Source organism: Chiloscyllium plagiosum, chromosome 22 (assembly GCF_004010195.1).
Source record: "Chiloscyllium plagiosum isolate BGI_BamShark_2017 chromosome 22, ASM401019v2, whole genome shotgun sequence".
NCBI classification, from domain to species: domain Eukaryota; kingdom Metazoa; phylum Chordata; class Chondrichthyes; order Orectolobiformes; family Hemiscylliidae; genus Chiloscyllium; species Chiloscyllium plagiosum.
Genome location: NC_057731.1, coordinates 12,373,822 through 12,395,956, shown reverse-complemented (window position 1 = coordinate 12,395,956; position 22,135 = coordinate 12,373,822). Strand labels below are relative to the sequence as shown.

The 22,135-nt window shown below is 40.5% G+C and overlaps 1 protein-coding gene across 7 annotated transcripts in view; it reads left to right on the top strand.

Moving 5' to 3' along the window:
- rnls (renalase, FAD-dependent amine oxidase) overlaps positions 1–22,135 on the top strand; it is a 160,886-nt gene that overhangs the window by 12,972 nt on the left and 125,779 nt on the right. For all 7 annotated transcript variants that reach the window (XM_043712402.1, XM_043712401.1, XM_043712399.1 and 4 more), the window contains exons 3-4: positions 5,070–5,215; positions 10,355–10,507. In XM_043712402.1, the coding sequence (XP_043568337.1) occupies positions 5,070–5,215; positions 10,355–10,507 (299 nt within the window). The remainder of the gene's footprint in view (positions 1–5,069; positions 5,216–10,354; positions 10,508–22,135) is intronic.

Here is a 22,135-nt window from a genome sequence, read left to right as displayed (position 1 = left end):
AATCAGCTTTTGAAAGTTCTTGCCTTATACTGTCAAAATTGGCCTTTCTCCAATTTAAAACTTCAACTTTTAGACCTGGTCTATCCTATCCTTCCCCACAACTTTTTTAAATCTAATAGAATTACGGTGGCTGGCCCCAAAGTGCTCTCTCACTGACACCTCAGTCACCTGCCCTGCCTTATTTCCCAAGAGTAGGTCAAGTTTTGCACCTTCTCTTGTAGGTACACCCACATACTGAATCAGAAAATTGTCTTGTACACACTTAAGAAATTCCTCTCCATCTAAACCCTTAACACTATGGCAGTCCCAGTCTATGTTCAAAAAGTTAAAATCCCCTACCATAACTACCCTATTATTCTTACTTAGGCCCCTTGCATTGAAATAAATGCAGTTTAATTTATTAGTCCTACCTTGTCCCTGCCTGCCCTGACTGTTTGACTCGCTTCTGTTCTCAACTGTATCAGTCTCAGATTGACCTCTTTCCTCACTATCTCCCTGGGTCCCGTCCCCCCACCTTACTAGTTTAAATCCTCCCATGCAGCTCCAGCAAATTTCCCTGCCAATTAATCCCCTTCCAATTTAGGTGCAATCCGTCCTTCTTGTACAGGTCACTCTACCCCAAAAAAGATTCCAATGATCCAAAAATGTGAATCCTTCTCCCATACACCAGCTTCCCTGCCAATTAGTCCCCTTCCAATTTAGGTGCAATCCGTCCTTCTTGTACAGGTCACTCTACCCCGAAAAAGATTCCAATGATCCAAAAATGTGAATCCTTCTCCCATACACCAGCTCCTCAGCCATGCATTCATCTGCTCTATCCTCCTATTCCTGCCCTCACTAGCTCGTAACACCGGGAGTAATCCAGATATTTCTACACATGGGGACCTCCTTTTTAAATTCCTGCCTAACTCTCTGTCATCTCCCTTCAGACACTCAACCTTTTCCCTTCCAATGATCTCTTGCTGGCCCCTCTCCCCCGTGAGAACATTCTGCACCCTCTCTGAGACATCCTTGATCCTGGCACCAGGGAAGCAAACACCATTCTGATTTTTCGCTGCTGGCCACAGAAATGTCTGTCTGTACCTCGGACTAGAGAATCCCCTAACACAATTGGTCTCTTGGAACCCAACATACCCCTCATTACATTAGAGCCAGTCTCAATACCAGAGACATGGCTGTTCGCACTACGTAACCCTGAGATTCCTTCCCCCCTACATTTTCCAAGACTGCATACTTGTTTGAAATGGGTATATCCACAAAAGACTCCTGCACTAGCTGCCTACCTCTCTTACCTTTCCTGGAGTTAACCCATCTATGTGACTGTATCTGAGACTTCCCCCTCCCCTTCCTATAACTGCCATCCATCACATACTGTTGTTATTGCAAATTCCTCATTGCTTCTATCTGTCTCTCCAACCGATCCATTTGATCTGATAAGATTCACAACCAACCGCATTTATGGCAGATATAATCCACCGTAATCCTTAAATTCTCCTTAAACTCCCACATCTGATAAGAAGCACATTTCACTCTACTAAAGGCCATTTTTGCTTCTTCACAATTTATAGACCCAGAAAGTAACACTGTCTTATTCCTCTACAAACATTGCCCCAGGTTAAATTAATAGTTATGGCTTATATTTTAAGTTTAATCAAGAGACATATCTCCAAAAACATATAATCAAGAAAGAACCCACTCTACGTACAACTACAGCCTTTCTGTAGGTCACACTTAAAACAACAATACACTTATCTGTTTCTGTGTATGAACTTCACCCAACAGTTCCTCCAAGATCAGTTGTCCTTAAAAAAAATTGTTTTTCAATTTCCCACTAACTATTAGGAGGTCTATAATACAATCCCAATAACGGGATCATCCCTTTCTTATTTCTCACTTCCACCTAAATAACTTCCCTAGATGTATTTCTGGGAGTATCCTCCCTCAGTACAACTGTAATGCTAGCCCTTATCAAAAATACCACTCCCCCTCCTCTCATGGCGCCCTTTCTGTCCTTCCTGTACATTTGTATCCTGGAATATTAAGCTGCCAGTCCTGTCCATCCCTGAGCCACATTTCTGTAATTGCTATGATATCCCAGTATGTTCCTAACCATGCCCTGAGTTCATCTGCCTTCCCTGTTAGGCCTCTTGCATTGAAATAAATGCAGTTTAATTTATCAGTCCTGCCTTGTTCTCTGCTTTGTTCCTGCCTGCCCTGACTGTTTGACTCACTTTTCTCAACTGTACCAGTCTCAGATTGGTCTCTTTCCTCTCTATCTCCCTGGGTCCCCGCCCCCACCTTTCCAAGTTTAATCCTCCCGAGCAAATCTCCCTACCAGTATATCTCCCTTCCAATTCAGATGCAATCTGTCCTTCTTGTACAGGTCACTTCTACCCCAGAAGAGATTACAATAATTCAAAAATGAGAACCCTTCTCTCATACACCAGCTCCTCAGCCATGCATTCATCTGCTGTATCCTCCTATTCCTATCCTCACTAGCTCACAGCACCGGGAGTAATCCAGATATTGCTACTCTTGAGGACCTCTTTTTTAAAAATTCCTTCTTAACTCTTTATAGTCTTCCTTCAGAATCTCATCCTTTTCCCTTCCTATGTCATTGGTTTCAATATGTACAATGACCTCCTGCTGGCCCCTCTCCCCTGTGAGAACATTCTGCACCTCTCTGAGACACCCTTGATCCTGGCACCAGCGAGGCAATGCACCATTCTGATTTTTTGCTGCTGGCCACAGAAACATTTGTCTGTGCCTCTGACTAGAGCGCCCCTAACATAATTGATCTCTTGGAACCCAACGTACCCCACATTGCATTAGAGCCAGTCTCAATACCAGAAACTTGACTGTTTGTTCTACATTCCCCTGAGATTCCATTATCCCCTATATTTTCCAAAACAGCATACTTGTTTGAAATGGGGAGAGCACAGAAGACTCCTGCACTACCTGCCTACCTCTCTTACATATCTTGGAGTTAACCTATCTATATGACTGTAACTGTGACTTTTCTCCTTTCCTATAACTGCCGTTCATCACACCACCCAGCTGTTATAATTTCCTCATTGCCTCTAACTGTCGCTCCAACTGATCCATTCAATCTGATAGGATTCGCAATGGCATTTTTTTGCAGATATAACCCTCAGTAATATGTAAACTCTCCCTAAACTCCCACATCTGACTAGAAGAACATAGTACTCTACTCAGGGTCATTTTTGTTTCTTCCAACCTATAGACCCAAAAAATAGTGATGGCTTATATTTTTAAATTTAATCAAGAGACATATCTCAAAAACATATAATCATGAAAGAACCCACTCTACTCACTATTGTAGATTTATAGCAAGGCTATATTAAAACTGTTCACTTATCTGTTTCTGTGCTGTGACCTCTCCCAAACAGGTTCCTCCAAGATCAGTTGTGAATTTCACTGTTAATTTTCCTAGACGCACTGCGCTGTCCAACGATACATGAATTGAAACAGCAAAGGCAGCAACTGCACAGGTTCACTGCTGTGTCGATTAGCAGTTTGGATCTCTATGTCTCTCTGTCTCTCTCTCGCTAGCGCTCTCTAGCTCTCTGTCTCTCTCTCATGTGTCTGTGTCTGTCCCATTTAAAAGTGCTGTTGTTTTGATTTTTTTTCCTCCAAAGTTCCAAAACAATGCAACAGCATATAAAACAGTAACTGCTGCTCCTGGAATTGGAGGAAATCACCTCCTGCACCTAAAATACCTCAAAAAAGGAGCAGCCTGTTACAGGCAGAAATATTTTCCTGTCCTCCATCTTCTTGGGTCTGAGGTACCCTAGGAGAAAGTGAGGACTGCAGATGCTGGAGATCAGAGCTGAAAATGTGTTGCTGGAAAAGCGCAACAGGTCAGGCAGCATTCAAGGAGCAGGAGAATCAACGTTTCGGGCATGAGCAAGAAGGGCTCATGCCCGAAAAGTCGATTCTCCTGCTCCTTGGATGCTGCTGAGCTGTTGCGCTTTTCCAGCAACACATTTTCAGCTCTGAGGTACCATATCCTATGAGAACATTCTTTACATCACTTTCTCATTTTAGAAATCAACATCATTGCCCTTTGCTTTACCATAGCACTGATTGGATGCAGTTACGTCACTGAACTGTATTCAGCTATGACTCAGCCACGTGTAGTTTTGAGATTGGTCAACAAAATGGGCAAAATTCATTGTTCAGTTTTGTTTTGCTTTGAGTAAATATGTCTGCTGCTGGTAAATTGGAGCAAAAGTCTGCAAAACAGATAATGATAATAAAAGGTTTGGTCTGAAGGATTCTCTTTAAGAGAGATAGAATGCAGAGAAAAGTTTTAAATGTCCTCCTTTCTCTTCCAAACCCACATCAGGCATTGATTTGTGAACAACTGGAATTCACATTGCAGTTGAAATCTGCATTTATGCAGAGCCTTTAACAAGAACTAACATCCAGTGAGAGGTTCAGAAAGGAACAGATACTGAACCAGAATTGGAGAGGTGAAAGAGGCGTCCAAAAGCTTTGTCAGAAACCTAGACTCTGAAGTTTGGCCTGGATGTCTACATCTTTCTGAGATTTAAGAAGGTTGTTTTAGAAGCAGAGGCAATGGTGGATAGTAGTTTGAGCAGATGAGGTGATAGAGGGGTATGGAGATAAGAGTGAGGATGTTAAATTCAGTGAGAACCAAGGTAGATGTGCAAAAACAAGGTATGGGTGAAAAGAAGGAGAGGCAATAGGCAATTGAGCCAAAACGTAGAAAGCAGAGTGAGTTTCTTGAGGATGGGAGGCTTGCTGAAGCAAGAGCATTCCAGACATCAAACATAGATGTGAGAGGATGAACATTTCAGAAGCAGAAGGGATGAGGTATGGGTGGAAGGGAGTGATACATGGTTGATAGAGTAAGCATATTGGGAATGGATATGATGTGGGGTCTGGAGGTTAGCTAAAGATAACCTCTGGTTGCTCATTAGTAATAACGCAAGGCAGATACATCAGCTTGCTACACTGTAATTGGAAACTCACCATGTGTGCATGCTGAGTATGTAATAGTTGTTTGTGTGTTTTTTTTCTAGTTTTTATGACGAATTGTTATCACGTGGCATTTTGCAACCATTGCTCAGTCCTATTGAAGGAATGGTAGAAAAAGAAAAGGGAGTCCATAACTATGTGGCCCCTCAAGGGATTTCTTCTATTGTCAAACATTATCTCGCAGACTCAGGTACTGTATGGTGAAATCAGTTTTCATATTCATTTTACTAATTCCCTTTTTTCTTAGTTTGTAAAACCATATGCTAGCAGTGTTACAACATTTGGTATTTTAAATAAATCAGAACACTCATAAGACCATAAAGCCATAAGACATAAGGGCAGAAGTAGGCCATTCCATCCATCGAATCACTGCCATCATTCACTAAGATCATGGCTGATCTGAAAGTCCTTAACACAATTTTCTTGCCTTATCTCCATAATTCTTAATTCCTTTACTGATTAAAAATCTATACTTTAGTCTTGAATATACTTAATGACCCAACTTCTACAGCCCTTTGAGATAAAGATACCAACAGGTTCACTACCATTCCTTTTCATCGTTGTCCTAGCTGAGAGACCCCTTATTCTGAGACCATGTCCTCTGGTCTTGAATTCTCCCTCGAGGAGAAACAACCTCTCTACATTTACTCTGTTAAGCTCTCAATGAATCTTATATGTTTTAATAATGTCTTCTCTCTTCTCAACTCTAATGTGTAATCTGCTCAACCTCACCTCATAAACAAATCTCTCCATATTCAGAATCAGCCCGATCCAGCCTTCTCTCGATTGTCTCCACTGCCAATATATCTTTTCTTATATAAGGAGACCAAAACCATCCAGAATATTCTAGCTGCAGTCTAAATAGCGGTATGTATAGCTTTGGCAAGACCTCCCTATTTTTAAGTTCCATTCCATCTGAAATAAAGGCCAACATTCCATTTGTCTTCCTTATTACCTGTTGAACCGAGATGCTAGCTTTTTGTGATTCTGAAGTGAGAATTCCAAGATCCCTCTGTGCCGCAGCTTTCTGCAATCTTTCTCCATTTAAATAACACTCAGCTTTCTATTCTTCCCACCAAAGTGCATGACCTCACATTTTTTCCACATTTTATTCCATTTGTCAAGTTTTGGCTCACCCACTTAACCTGTCTTTACCCCTCTGTAGACTCTTTGTGTTCTTACTACTTGCCTTTCCACCTTTTCAGCGCACACGTAAACTTGGCCAAAGTTTGTTGCTCCCTCCAAGCCATTAATATAAATTGTAAATAATTGTGGCCCCAGGAGTGAACCCTGTGGCTGTTACACCAGTTACAGGTTGCCATCCTCAAAAAAAACCCTTATCCCAAATCTGTTTTCTTGTTTAGTTAGCTGATCCACTACCTGTGCTAATTTAATGTCCAAACACACAGGTTCTTGTCTGTTTAAGTAGCCTTATGTGAAGTACCTTATCAGTTGACTTTTTGACATCCAAATACATTGCTTCTATTGCTTTTCCTTTGCATACCCTGCTTGTTACCTTCGAAAAAAATTCTAATAAATTTTCACCAAACCAAGCTGTCTTTAATCAATTATGTTAAGCTTTGTTCCTTGCAACTTCACACCCCAGTCTGATTCTTAATAAGTCCAAGAGGATTCCAGATGATTCTGTTATATCAGTATCACAAAAATGTCAGTGAAGAGATTGGAACAATTTTCAGATATTATCAGCAAATAATTTGCTGAATTTAGAATTTGAGGATTAATGCATTAAAATTGCGATCTTGACCACCCAAACTGAGCAATGTTTGCATATGGATAAAGAGCATTGTTTGCTTTTGAAGTATCTGTTTTACGTTTGCCTTCTCTGCAAGGACAACAGATCAGTGATGTAGCGGAGAAACTATTACACTGGAAAGAGAATCTTGAAAATGGTCAGTTATTTTGTGTTGATATTAGACCATGGGGCAGCGCAAGTCATGCAAGTCCTGTGAAAAAAATTATGGATTCAAATCCTGGCTCTAGCTTAAAGTGCGAGCAGTAAGAGATATTGTGACCAAAAAACAGCAGGTCAAAGCTTACACTGTCCCAAGCCAGTAACTACAAAAGGTTAGTTAATAGGTCAGCTGAATTACATATGAGAGATTGTCTTGTTACAATCTTAACATTTTGAGCAAAGGAGAATGGAGAAGTATTTGAATAACAAAACGTGTGTGTAATTTAGTTGAGTAAACCTTTAAAATGTTGCTAAATTACAGAGCAGAAAAGTAATTTTAACACAGATAGATGTGAAGTCTTTCAAGTGAAAAGAAAAAAGTGGTCATATCAAAAAAGAAATTGAAAGAGATTTAGGATTTTTCTTGTAGGCTTAATGTTCAACATTCCCAATTACTGTAGACAATGGCAAACAATGCTGAACTGTAACATCCATGTGTAAGTGCACAAGTCAACGAAATATGGCCTTAAAGTTTATAATATAGTTGGTTCTGATATAACGCAATCGTTCCATTCTCGTGCGATCTTGCATTGCAAGTTAAACTACTGGCCCAGAATTGCATTCTAACCAATAAGGTAAGGAAAGTGTGTGTTCTACAAATAACTGTCTAAATTCTTCAAACGCATTAAAGCCAATTTGCAGTGAAGGAATGTGCATTATATCAACTGGTACTCAGGTCAGATGAATACATGTGTGTTATAAAAGCAAAGGATGCTGGAAAAACCAGTCTCTCTGACAGCATTGATGGGAAAAGAAACAGAGTTAGCCTTTCATGTCCATAATCTTTCAACAGAACTGGAAAATGTTAAAGATGTACCAGTTTTAAGTAAATGCAGAAGCTGAAAAAGGGAAGAACAAACGGAAATTTCTGTGCCAGGATGCAAAGAGGAAGGAATTAAATGGAAAAGATGATGACAGCGCAAGGGAAAAGCAGATGACAAAGGCAAAAGGAATTTATTAAGCTGGAAAGGGTTCAGAAGAGATTGACCTGGATGTTGCCGGGAATGATTTGAGTTATAAGAAGAATCTGGATAGGCTAGGACTTCTTTCGCTGGAGCATAGGAGGTTGAGAGGTGACGTGATAGAAGTTTATAAAATAATACGGGGTATAGATAGGTAAATGGCATGTGACTTTTCCCTAGGGTGGGGGATTTAATGACTGGGGGCATATTTTTAAAGTGAGAGGAGAAAGATTTAAAAAAAAAGAGGAGTAATTTTTTTTGCACAGAGTGGATTGTGTGTGGAATGAACTTCCAGAGGAAGTGGTGAATGCAGGTACAGTTACAACTTTTAAAAGACATTTAGATAAGTACATGTGTGATAAATATTTGGAGGGATATGGGCCAAGTGCAGAAAGGTGGGACTAGTTTAGTTTGGGATAATGGTTGGTGTGGACTGGTTGGACTGAAGGCTCTGTTTCTGTGCGTATGATTCGATGACTGTATAAGTAAATAAATGAAAGATGGATTGAGAGAAGGTGTAAACTGGAAAAGCAGAATCACTAACAACTGCTTTCTGAAAAAGTGAAGGCAAAAACTTTGATTGGAAATTGTTGAACTTAATGTTAAGTTGAGAAAGCTATAAAGTTCCGTATCAAGAGATAAGGTGCTGTAAACTGTGCATTATGTTGTGATTCATTGCAAGGGTATAGGAGGGCAAGGACAGAAATGCCAAAGTGGCACTGAGGAAAAGATTTAATGTGACCGATGAGTCGGGGTCTAAGGGGATGTTCTTCAAAGTGGTCATCCAATCTGTGTTTGGTTTCCCCAGTGTAGGAGGTCAAAATCTAGGACAAGTCGTGTGTCAAGTAACTTATTTGATGGAAAACAATTGCAGTGTTTAGAGAACTGCCCAGGTGAGGCAGAGTAGGTTTGGCTAGGTCAGCTCACCTCACTTATTGTGGTTATTACATTGGCTGAGAGAAGAGAAGAAAAGGAATATTTTCACTCCTGGGTTGGTACTTAATGAAGGTGATGGACGTCTCAACCGCCAGCCAGCAAGAGACCCACATGGCCTTCTTTAGAGAAGAGCCACTCCATTACATGCTACTCAGGAAGATCAGAGCTGCACCGTTCCCAGATTCAATCACCAGGGCAGAGGTTGCACTTACCAAAACTATCAGCCAATCAGACGCTGCCAGCTCTGTTCATTGGGAGTGCCAGCAAGGAGATAGTAGCAGCTAATGATGCACCCACCCACGGCCTGGGATTGTTGCTGGACTGCAGGTCACAAGTGGGTGGGTATTGTAAAGGATCATGGGATGGAGATGGCAGGGCAGGAAGGGTTTTTAATTCACTCAAGGAATGTGGGCGTTGCTCGCTGGGTCAGCATTATTGCTCACTCTCAAGTGCCCTTGAGAAGGTGGTGTTCAGCTGTTGAAGGAGGGTCAGTAATCGGTGGCTGGGAAAGAAGCTTCCCGTCCCCTGATGGCTGGAGGAAATGCTTAAGTAGACATTAATTACCCACTTAAGGACCAAAATTGGGAATGGGCCTGGAAGACCACCCATGGCCGTTCTCATCACAGAGCTTATTGCCATCCTCAACCTGATTAAATGCCCCTGAAACCAAACATGTCACAAGGGAGGGCAGTAAATGTTCTGCCTAGTTATAATTGAGTGCCTGCTGTACGTGCTGATAGAGGGCATCAAACACAGATAAGATCAACTGGGACATCTTCATGAGTGGATAGCATTTTAACATTCACTTGCTGGATATCCAAATGGGAAGATGCCAGAAGCCACCATGTACTCCTGGAAGTATATCCAATTATGTAAATTGATTCATTATCTGAAAAGGCAAATTATCTTTGGTCACAAGGATAAGGGAAGGGAATTAGCATCAGGTGGATCACTCCTGCAGAGGACCAGTGCAGATAGGATGGGTAAAATGGCTTATTACTGTGCTGTAAGGATTTCATGGATCTCTGACATGAAATGTTTTTAAAAAAATTTATTCATTTTGTGGGACACGAGTGATAACTGGCTGGCCAGCATTTATTGCTTGATCCTTGTGAAGTTGGTGGTGAGCTGCCTTCTGGAACCACTGCAGTCCACCTGCTGTGATCTGACCCACAATGCCTTTAGGGAGGAAATTTCAGGGTTTTGATTCAGTGGCACTGAAGCTAGGAGAGAAACATAAGAGATGATAAAGAAGTTAGGAAGGGAGATAGGTAGGAAAGGTATAGGGTAAGGAAGTATTATCTTCCACTTTTTTAAAGGAAAGTTTTATTTAAAATATAACATTTGTTTGAAAGTATAAACGAATATGTAGTTTCATGTTGCAATACTTATTTTTCTATACCTTCTTTTCTCTCATTATGCACTGTTTCTATTACTATGGCAAACAACACATGAACAGAAGTGTACTATAATCGACATGTTACCCACATCAACCTGAAAGAAGGCAAGTTGGAGGTCTGCAGCAATTCAGCTCCTTCAGAAATGTTTGATGCAGTGATTCTAACGATGCCTGCTCCACAAATTCTTCAGCTACAAGGACATATCGAGACTTGTGAGTGCCTTACCTTTTATCCAAATGTTTCTAGGACTCTCCATTATCACCATTTCTGTCAACACCCTAGGCTTGACGTAATTTTAGTTCTTGTGAACTGCATGAATACTTGATGCATGATTTCCATCATTCTCACTTTTATGCTCCATTAACTTTAGTCATTAAGGTTATATGAAGTTGCAAATGACCTGAGTCAGCTAACGATGTACCTGATTATAACACAGACTTCAAAAAAAATTATAATAAATGCCTGTAAGGACAGCGTATGTGGGCATGTGAGGGAGATAGGAGGGGGTGAAACAGAGAAGGAGACGAGACTCATTTAACCAAACTGATGAAACCGAAGCCTTTGACTGTTGAAAGTCTATATCTGAGAATTTTGATGTCTACAGCGTTCAAGATAAAACAAGTATTTAATTGTAATGACTTCTGATGTAACCATACTGGTCACTTTAATGACATATAATACTTCTCTTAAAATTTATTGGAAAACCTATGCTGTGGCAATGTCTATCCATCTTTGTGTCTGTAAATACTGACCAGTTACTCAACAACATAACTGAAGTTCATTATCATTCTTGCTTCCTTCAATGATCATTATTTGTTTTCTGCATTATGGACGTGGGATCCTTTATTGGAGAAAAATTGAAACCATTTATAATCATCTCTCTGTAGCAATGGCACAAACAATGCAGCTCATTTTAATCAATCTTAGAAAGTGGCATAATTGCTTTAGGACACTAATTTAGCACTGTCTCCTCAAACAGGACAAACCATTTCTACTGACCCCTATTAAATAACAAATAAACAAACCAGTTTTCCTCTGTCTGTAAGATTGTTTGAATGTGATGAATTAAAAATGAAGAAATATTTTTAAAACTGCATAGACAGTTCACAAAATTCAGTTTACAGTGTCTTTTTTGACCTAACAGATGCTGCTTTTGTTGCAAGATGGTACCAGCATGCATACTTGTGATGGAACACCATATTATGTAGGGCATTAGCATGACACCTGGGGGCATGTGGTGAAAGTACACAGAGTAGACAATTAATAACATTGGTGCCATCTTTGCACAGGAATAGGAAAAGATCTCTCACAAGTGCTAGATATAGGGTTCAGCAAATATTTATCAGTTTAGTTCCTGATTGATTTCTGTTGGCTGTGCTGAGTTTGTAGAAGTTTGCACTGATAATTGAAGTTTTTGATATCTACAGGGAGTGGTGAGATGTGCAGGAGACCTTGGTCCTAACTTTAACGCTTCTCAACAAAACATTTCCTCCCAGATATGGGTATGGTTGTTTCTATCCCCAGGATGAGCTGCTCTGAGGAGGAGGAGGAGGAGGAGGAGGTAAAGGACTCCCAGTGGGAGGTCCACCAGGGACTTTAGATGATAATTCTCATGTCTCAGTATCAGCAATGTCCAATGTTTCTGTTTGATGAAGGAAGTGCTCACAGCAATCCAAGAGCAGCTGCAGCCAGAAGTGCATCCTCAGAGTGGAGTGAATGTAGCAATTGTAATTGTTGGGGAAAATGACTGTGGTCATGAGCTTTTATGCATCTGACTTCTTCTGGATGTATTAGTACCCAATGTCTAATATTTATGACGCTGGAGCATTTGATATTCATAGTCACTGTCGCATATGTCACATCTTCCAAGACAGCCAAACATGTTTAATTCTCTCTTGGCAGGTTGGTGAAGCAAGTATTGAGCTTAGTAATGATTTGGGTTTCTCCACAGTGCAGGGTGCCACTGACGGCACATATCAGTTTGCTAGTCCCATATGTATCGCAGGCAGAAAAACATTCCACTCCCTCTGTGGTTATGGTGACATGCAACCCTCTGCACTGCATCAAAGCTTGCTGATGTCCAGTATCCTGACAGCAATCATGATGAATTTGTTCAGTCTGCTAGTGCCATCTGCATCTGACAATCTAGAATGTAGTAACTGGATGATAGGCACAATCCACGGCAGAAGAAAATTTGGGAAGGTTTTTGGATGAACTGTATTTAGAGCACTGGGCAGATGCAAATGTAAGGTTATACAACTTTGAAAAGTAGGACACAATAGTACTGCAAATGGTCTAGTCAGCAAAAACCATATCCTACCAAGTCAACAAACTGCAACCTCAGGTGCAGAAACATGGTTGTATTGGGGGAATAGGCAGGTTGACGGAGAGAGCAATGGTTTTTATGAGGACTAGGGCATTAATGATGGAGGTGAGAGTGAGGATGAGTAGATTGGTAGATGCAGAAATGTGAATCGAGGGTCAAAGGCTCGACAGTTGTGATGATGAAAGCACAATAGTAAGTGATTTGGGGGAGAATTTTTTTTTTGACTCTCTCAGAACTGAGTAGGGTCACAGAGGTGTTGGGGGATATGGATGTGATTTCTGGTGTGGCTCATTGCTACCGATAACTTAATCTGCGATGGTGTTGTAAAGGAAAGTGGCAATATTATATGTCTTTTTTAAAGAAAAATAGTAACGGGGCAAAGGATTAAGATTAAAGACTGATAGATGTTGTCAGCTGTCAGATCACAAAATAGCAAAATTTCAGCAGCTTTTCAAGCAGCATGCTGTTGCGATGCTGGTCATCATGTAAATACTGTAGAGAGGGTTCTAATGTTAAAGGACTGCTACTTCTCAGAGCTAGAGTGCAGTGGGGGTGGGCTATCCTTCCTTTCATATTGGAGAAATCTCATTCCTAACAATGAAATGGTTGACTTCTCTGATATTTGAAAACAAATGAGGTCTGGGAAATGGCAAATGTATGTTGAAAATTAATTGATATCTTGCCTTTAACTCTTTGGAAAGAATTGAGAATATGCATTCCTTTTACTTTTGGTGTTTACATTTGATTTTTTTTAAAAAATTCATGTACTTCCTGCAAATCTTGCTGTATCTGCCATCTCTCTGTAAAAGATCTCTATGTTGCCAATTTGAGAATGAGCAGCTTGCATAAATGCAAATTCTTTCCTTCATTCTGCACATATTAATAGGAAAATGGCACAGTTGCTCACTGTATCATAAATTAGCAACTTGTACAAATTGGTAACATAAATGTTCAAATTAATTGCTGCATTTTATCTTTCTCCCACTGTCATGTTTCCCCAGATGAAAGGACTAGGCCTCAGTCAATGCTATTGTCTCATTGACTATAAGGAGGAGTGTAAAATTAGACTGACATGACTGTTTCTCTGAATGTTTCTCTTATTGACGCAACTGGGATTATTCTTCCAGGTTGCTCACATCCTGAGAGACGAATCTTTAATTCCTGATGGGTCCAGGACAATCCTGGAGGGTTGGAGCCCTAATTAAGCACATGGCTGAGGATATAGGAGCTTTCTGTCAGAAATAAGGGTTGAATCACTGTCTTTCTGCTCTGCTGTACACTATGGGTGCTAGTGCACTGGAGCAGAGTCTCAATCCCGGGTACTTACCTCTCACAAATATATTTTATGAAGAACACAAAAGAGAAAGTACATAAACAGTTCCATTGTTGGCGTTCCATTTTCCTCTTGAAATCATTTGTAGTAGCAGTCGTGGGCGAAGCATATTCTGGTACTCAAATACACAATGTAAACCTGCATCTTAACTCTATCTTCCAGTCTTGATCTGTAACCCTTAATACCCGTGCATATCAAGAATCTTATCAGTCTTGGTTTTGTAATTTTAAATTACCTGGCAGCAACAGTTTTGGGAATAAGAGTTCCAAACATCCATTATCCATTGTAGAAAGAAAAGATTCTGAACAATACCCCAGAACAGCCTTGCTCTAACTTTAGGTTTATGTCCTAACGTTTTTGCATCCCCAAAAAAGCATGTAGTTTCTCTCTATCCATCATACCTGCTCCTTTAGTCATCTCAAAACATCTCAAATGGAGCAACCACTAAACTGCTATATTGAAGGGAATACAAATCCAATGAATCCAACTTGTCCACATAATGTAAGAATAAAAAAGACAGCACTAGCTACCATGTAAATCTCTGATAATAAATGGGGAATATTTTCCCTGGTTATGGCAGCGCATTTCATCCACAAATCCCAACTAACACCCTTAGATGGAAAAATGAAACAAATTTGCAAGTTATTTCTCTGGCAAATTGCGTAGCCACTATAAGAAGATGGATATTGACTAGCAATACTTCCACATTGCTAGCCATCCCACGGGGAAATCCAGCTTTTCACAATGTAGCATGCCTGCTTTCCATTTTGTGCTTTTAGGAGGTCATGGTGCAAACCGGCTGCAAAGAAATATTGCTCTATCTAAATTGCCATCCTTTCCTATCAGTATAAATAAACATTTATTATAGACTGGCAATTGTGAGCCAGCCAAAATTTTCATTATAGCAATGCTCACTTTGTAACTCAGGAAACTAAACTTGGCTCAAGGTACACTATTGTGTTCACTCGCAATCATTTCTGGGCATACACCTTATGGTTTACATTGGCAACTGCTGGACGCCCAACAATCACTTGGTGTTAAAATTATTTACAATCCATAAGGAGATGATTTTTTTTAAAATGACTTTTTATTCAAAAGTGTGGTTTAAAATCATTTCAAGCCTAAAAATTGATAACTGATGTGTCAGCTGCCAATGGATTTTGAAAGTGTAGAAATCCTGAAACATATTATTATTGAGGTCCAGAAACCCCACTGTTTAAATATTTAGAATCCCAAAGGGCTACGGAGCTAGAAACGTAAACTGGGCTTGTGATAAATTATTTAAAAGATAATGTAATGGTTCGGAGTTGTACTTGTCCCTGTCTCTGCTGCTTTTTTTCTCTCCCTCTTTATGTCGAAGGTTTATGTTACACTAAAGCTTGAAAAGCTCCAAACATAATTTGAACAGTGAACAGTAACACACATACTCAACATAACAGTAACTCAATAACCCAAATAATTATGAAAGAAATGTAATGAAAAGATATTGAACCAAATTAGGGCATTATACCTCAGGCTTTCTTTGTTTTAAACCAGGATGGTTCTTAGTTTAGGACTTGGGTGAAAAGGATGAGATTAATGTTGGTGTTGTTCATTTAACCTTACTTCATACGTATACAATACTTAACACAAGCTTTATGATTTTACCCAGAATTGAGGATAGTTGAGGATCCTAAAGGGATAGAAATTTGTCTTGGATTGTTTCATGTTGACTGCCTTCTGTGAACCTCACCCAATATCCAGCCGCATTGATGGCAATTCCGTGCAATGCCTCCTGTTTTGCATTAATGTGCACGACAATGTCTATCACCACATAGTTAGTCTTTGAAGACACGTTTGGCAGACTCCTGCACTGTTCTGCAAATGCCTATTAGTTACGCCCCCAAAACTCTGGGGATTCAGGATAAATCTTGAGAAAGAATAAAACTGTCAGAAGGGGAGAAACTAACCTGGGGATAGAGCCCAGGAGCTTTAAACATAAATGAGTATTTGTTGCAAAACGTTGAACCCTGTTGGCTATTAATATAAAAATATGGCACACTGGGGAAAAAGGACTGTTTGACTAAGAGTCAAGCATCATCCAATCAGTTAATGAGGGATACGTGGTGCAGGAAGTTGGTGCATTGTGAAAATGGACACTTTGTGAAATCAGTGGCACGTGGTGGACGGTTCCTGCAAGTAGGAGATGTGATGACACAGTCAGGATTATATCAAAAACAAAGTTGGCAACCATATGCCCTACTTTCTCCATCCCCACCCCACTTGTGGTGATCTCCTTTTCCTGATGTCCTGAGCTCGCATTTTTTATTGATTTCTTTCCTATAATTCCTTGTATCCTCGCCAAGCTCATCTTGTTCACACCCACCCCTTGCTTTCTTGATTCCATTCCCAATAAACTGAATTTCCCATCTTGATCCCCGTGTATGCCAGGACAGTTTAATAGCTGCCTTTTCAGAAACTGTTCATCACTCCTACAAAAAAAAGTGTAGCTTTCACCCTGAAGCCCTTGCAAACTAATAGCCCATTCCACCAGCCTTCATCAGAGTCCTTTGAAATGTTTTTGCCTTCTAAATCCAAGTGCACCTTTCCCCGGATTTCATGTTTCAATCCCACCATTCTCCAATGCCTGTTCATTGTTATCAAGGGGGGGGATTGCACTCCACCTGGTACCATTCATAGCTAGATAATCACTTACAGTGGTTTCACTCCACAGCTGTCCCCACAGATCAATTCTTGAATTCTTCCTATTTCTTAACCATCTCATACTTTTTGGCAATATCACTGAAAAGCACAGCTTTGGTTTTTACATGTTCACACTTAATTCTACCTCACCATTTTCCCTCTCAGCTCTTCAATTGTTGCTAAATTGTCAGACTGTCTGAAATGCAGCACAGGAAGAGCAGAAATTTCCTTCATTTAAATGTGGGAAAGACCAAAGACTTTGTTGTCAGTCTCCACTTCTGTTCCAGAGTGTTACTAGCTCCATCTCACTCCGCAGCAGCTGACTGAGATTGAATTGAACAATTCACAACGTTGGTGTCATGTTTATTCCAGAATGAGCTTCCAAACACACATCCATGTCATCCCTAAGAACATCTATAGTCATAGAGATGTACAGCATGGAAACAGACCCTTTGGTCCAACCCGTCCATGCCGACCAGATATCCCAACCCAATCTAGTCCTACCTGCCAGCACCCTGCCCATATCCCTCCAAACCCTTCCTATTCATATACCCATCCAAATGCTTCTTAAATGTTGCAATTGTACCAGCCTCCACCACATCCTCTGGCAGCTCATTCCATACACGTACCACCCTCTGCGTGAAAAAGTTGCCCCTTAGGTCTCTTTTATATCTTTCCCCTCTCACCCTAAACCTATGCCCTCTAGTTCGGGACTCCCCGACCCCAGGGAAAAGACCTTGTCTATTTATCCTATCCATGCCCCTCATAAGTTTGAAAACCTCTATAAGGTCACTCCTCAGCCTCCAACTCTCCAGGGAAAACAGCCCCAGCTTTTTCAGCCTCTCCCTATAGCTCAGATCCTCCAACCCTGGCAACATCCTTGTAAATCTTTTCTGAACCCTTTCAAGTTTCACACCATCCTTCCGATAGGAAGGAGACCAGAATTGCACACAATATTCCAACAGTGGCCTAACCAATGTCCTGTACAGCCGCAACATGACCTCCCAACTCCAGTATTCAATACTCTTGACCAATAAAGGAAAGTATACCAAACACCACCTTCACTATCCTATCTACCTGCGACTCCACTTTCAAGGAGCTATGAACCTGCACTCCAAGGTCTCTTTGTTCAGCAACACTCCCTAGGAGTTGTGACTCATCTGCTGACACCCTCAATCACCTCTTTGTTGTCTCTTTGGAATCCAAAGTGGGGATCAACCTTGGAATCCATTCAGTTTTTAAGGTACGGAACCACAAAGACATACATGGTAACCTAATTCACTGGTAGGACACAGAACCCAGACACGAAAGGTCCGTGTTCATGCTGTGGAATAAAGAAACCTCACCGATGCAACTATGTCTAGCTATTAAAACCAAATGCTTTTATTGCAAAATGTACCACTTTCAGAAAATGTATCAAAGCAAGTGCTTGTCATTCAGATTCATTGACTGTGCTGGATTGATGGCTGCCAGAGCATGTGGAAATGTTCACACTGACAAATTAGACAAGAGTTTTGCGAGATGATTCTCAAATCCATCAAGTCATTGCATTGTTTTCACATCACTGGTTGCTGCATCTCTGTTAAAACCCTCACCTCGTTAGGATCTAGGTGATGTTCCTTCACTATTAGTACGTGACCTCTGCCCTCAACTTCGGGCATCTTCGATGGCATATTTTTCTTCTGGTTCTCTTCTTTCTTATGCTTTGTGCTTCTGTTCTGTGATGACTACTTCATCTCTTTATCTTGAGCCACCATTTCCTCAAAGAACAAATTCTAGCCCTGGGTTGATGGGGTTGCCAGTTCTTCTTCCTTGTCTTTCAGGGCTTTGAGGTCAACTGGAGTTCTCCTTGGCAGATGCTCAGTTAATCCTGCATTCCTCTACTTTGAAACAATGTTCAGCAGGAAGATATACAAGACCTGTAAAAATGCTTTTTGTAATCATTTCCAATTTATTCAGCAGTCAATGGATTAGTGAACTATGGAACACGACAAACCTCTTTCAGCACACGTAGGGTTACCAATCCAACCTTTAGACTCACTCCAGCTGAATTGGATTTTCATTAATGTCTATTCTCTGGCACTCCAGGTCTTCATTCTTCCCAAAGCATTGGGGTCTAACTTCATTTATCCTCTTGGAATGAGTATTGTTCCATTGTTATAGCATCAACCCTACCTGTTAGTCCTTCACTTTGGGTCATCTTCTTGAGCCATTCCATATGGTTCTTTGACATTCTTAATAACACATGAAACACTGGTATCGGACAATTTATTTGTAGCTTGTCTTCTGCATCATCATTCGAACATTCACAAATCAGCTGTCACCTTTAGACCCTGACAATACCAACCTGTTGAATGGTGTAGAACACTTCATCAGAATTATCAGCTGACATTTCTCCAGGGGGCATCATTTTGTCCTTTTTCATGGTAAAATGCAAAATAGCTCTGCTTCCTGCAGTTAGGGCACAGTAACCCGATGCTGGGCATGACCTCCACAATCTTGTACTCTGACTTTGGTCCTTCCTTTGGCTATTCTGCAAGCGTTTCTTTCTTTTTCCAAATGTGTTGTTCATGTTTGGTCTGGACAGTGTCTCAACATTAATGTAAATTCTCATCTGTTCTGTAGCATAATGATTGACAACCTCAGAGCTTCTGCACATGTTGATAGTTTTCTCCTCCTGAACAAAAGTGCCCTGATGGCAGGATTGTCTTAGTCATAAGAGATTCCAAATGGAAGATGGTTTTCAGCTCTTCTAAGTCTCACGATTCAGCCACATGTATCAGTGTAGTCACATGCTGATCAATAGATCCCCTCTTCCCTTGAGTTCTGATATTTAACACACACATTTAAAAGTAACATTAATTAAAAGGTTCAAAGCATTTCTTCAAAGCCTTTAAAATCTCTCCTGCTTGGCTTCTCTGCTCCAGGTTTAGGTTGCAACACAACTTGTAGCCCTCTCTTTCCCCAGCTGACATTAGGATTGCTACTCAATAGCTATTTAACAGTTTCTCATTTTGATGGAACAGATTCCAATTCTATTGTATAGCTGCCTTCATTTCCACAGCAGCAAAGAGTGGAAACATCACAGCCATCCTGACTCATCCAGCACACCAAAGATGGTCCCGACTGCTGTTTGATTTCTTTGTTGCTGTATTTTTACATTAGTCGAGTCTCTTACAGCTTTGAAAATTCAGGCAATCTCAGCTTCACAGTTACAATATCACATTTCAAATTATCTGTTTAATAGCTGATAAAACTGAAGTGAAAGCAAGATATAGCAGAGGCACAGCTCACACGATGACATAACGTCAGCTAGTACACTATTGTACATTTGCAATTCTCCAAACAAAAGGTATTTGCAATCTTGTCAAGAATGAATGTAACTTGCTAAGTATTCCAAGCATTGACTAAGGATCATGTGTATAATGCAAAGACAGGCTCTGAAGAAATTCTAGACTGGAAAATTTGCGTCTATGTTACCAAAGAAAAAGAACGGGAGTGAAAGGGTTAATCCAATGATCCTGACCCAGGAAATGAAAAGTGCAGGAAGTGAAAGGCAGAAAGTATATTCATGAATGTGCTGTTGTATTGAAGAACTCAAGGTGGCAGCAGAAGTAGTAGTTTGGAGACTGTACAAAGCAGGGCAGTGGGGAAAACTTTGGTCTGGAAACAATTTGTTATATTCAGGCTCACACAGGTTAGGTGATGAAGGGCTTCTGCCCGAAACGTCGATTTCGAAGCTCCTTGGATGCTGCCTGAACTGCGTGCTCTTCCAGCACCACTAATCCAGAACCTTTCAAAATTAGCCTTATGAGGTTGTTAGTCATCCAATCAACTTTGAAAAATCTTGCAAGGTAGCAACTAGCTGATTGACATGCCGAATAAACGGATAGCTTAAGTGATTCTGGTTCTTAAATCAGCATTTAGTTTTAAAAACAATTCCAGTAGGGGTTACCTTTTTATCTGTATACTTTCCAGTCCTACCAATATTCGTCAAAGGATGTCTTACATTACACACTGATTCAAGAGTGTGACTTGAACCGAAATTTCTCAATGCACAGAATCTTAAGTAGGTTTCCAGTCTCAAAGCTACAAGACTTTTTCATTTAATGCCCAAATATTTTGCTTTTGAACTTCCATTCTGGCCAGGCTCCACAACTCCTCCTCCTCCCAGCCCCAATTCTCCTCCCGTGGAATCCTTACTTCCTTGCTGTATGCCGATTAGAATTTTGATCTGTAATGGTGGCCCAGGCTTAAATGCACACGCAGTTAAAGCTTTGAAATGAAACCCTCTCTGCATTTATCTTAACCTCCATGTTGAACAGAGTGCTACCAGTACCTGGTATATGTCTCTGTGTGTTAAGTATCATCCCTGACTGTTCCCAAGCTATATTTAGGTTAGTGTTGTAAGCTTCCTTTTTATGTAGTTTATAACCCTTTCAGTCTTGCATACTATTCCTTACAGTAACTGAAGTCTACATGAACCAGATGCAGTTCAGTAGGATTCTCTCCAGGAAGCAAATAAAAGACATTGGAGTGCAAGAGGAAACAAAAGGATTAAAATAAAGGGGAGGTGGGGTGAATGTTTGAATTGTAGGATCTGTTCTCTCCTTCCTCCCCTAAAACGTGTGTGTGGAAATTATATAAGAATAGTCCTCTATCTTTCTTTGGGAGGAGGTTGACAACAGGTTGTATTTATATAGCACCTTTCGCATGTTAACATGTCCCAAGATGCTTCATAGGGACCCAACTTAACAAAGGTTTATACAAAAGCCAAAGAAAGAGATATCAAAAGAGGGAACAGGAAACTAGAGTGGGGAGGTATGTTTTAAAGTGGACAGTAAATGATGAGGGGAATAGGTGAAGATGCTCTAATGTTAATAGATTATCTGATAGTTTAAAACTTCCCTTTATTCATAAAGACCTAAATGCCAAAGTAGAACTTCCCCAACAGAAATGTCTATTGTTACATATCAGTCCATGGCATAGGTTAAATATCTAAATTAATGACTCTTTATTGTGCCATCTCAATTCCACACTGCCGCTGTCAATCATCCAAACATCTGGATCAGACTGAAAAGTCTAGGAACTTTTCTTGGTTTCAAGGGATTTCAAATCTTATCTGAATTAGTGCCCCCATCCATCCCATCCCCAGTATTCCCTTCCACAAAGCCACATAAACCAATATTAATGCTGTTTCATCTTAAGAAAATGAAGTTTGGCATAATTTGTGTGGAGCCAGAGCTTGGCAACGTCATGAAACAGAGAAAATAGGTACAGGAGTAGGCCATTCAGCCCTTTGAGCCTGCTCCCCCATTCAGTAGGATCATGGCTGATCATGCAATTTCAATCTTTCATTCCTACTTCCTCTCCATCTCCCTTGATGCCTGGCCACGTCCAGCTTCCTCTTGAATATTATCTAAAGACAGGTTGTCAGAAATTGTTCTAAGACAATGCGGCCATGAGAAAAAAATGAAAGGAAAGTGATTTTTTCTGATC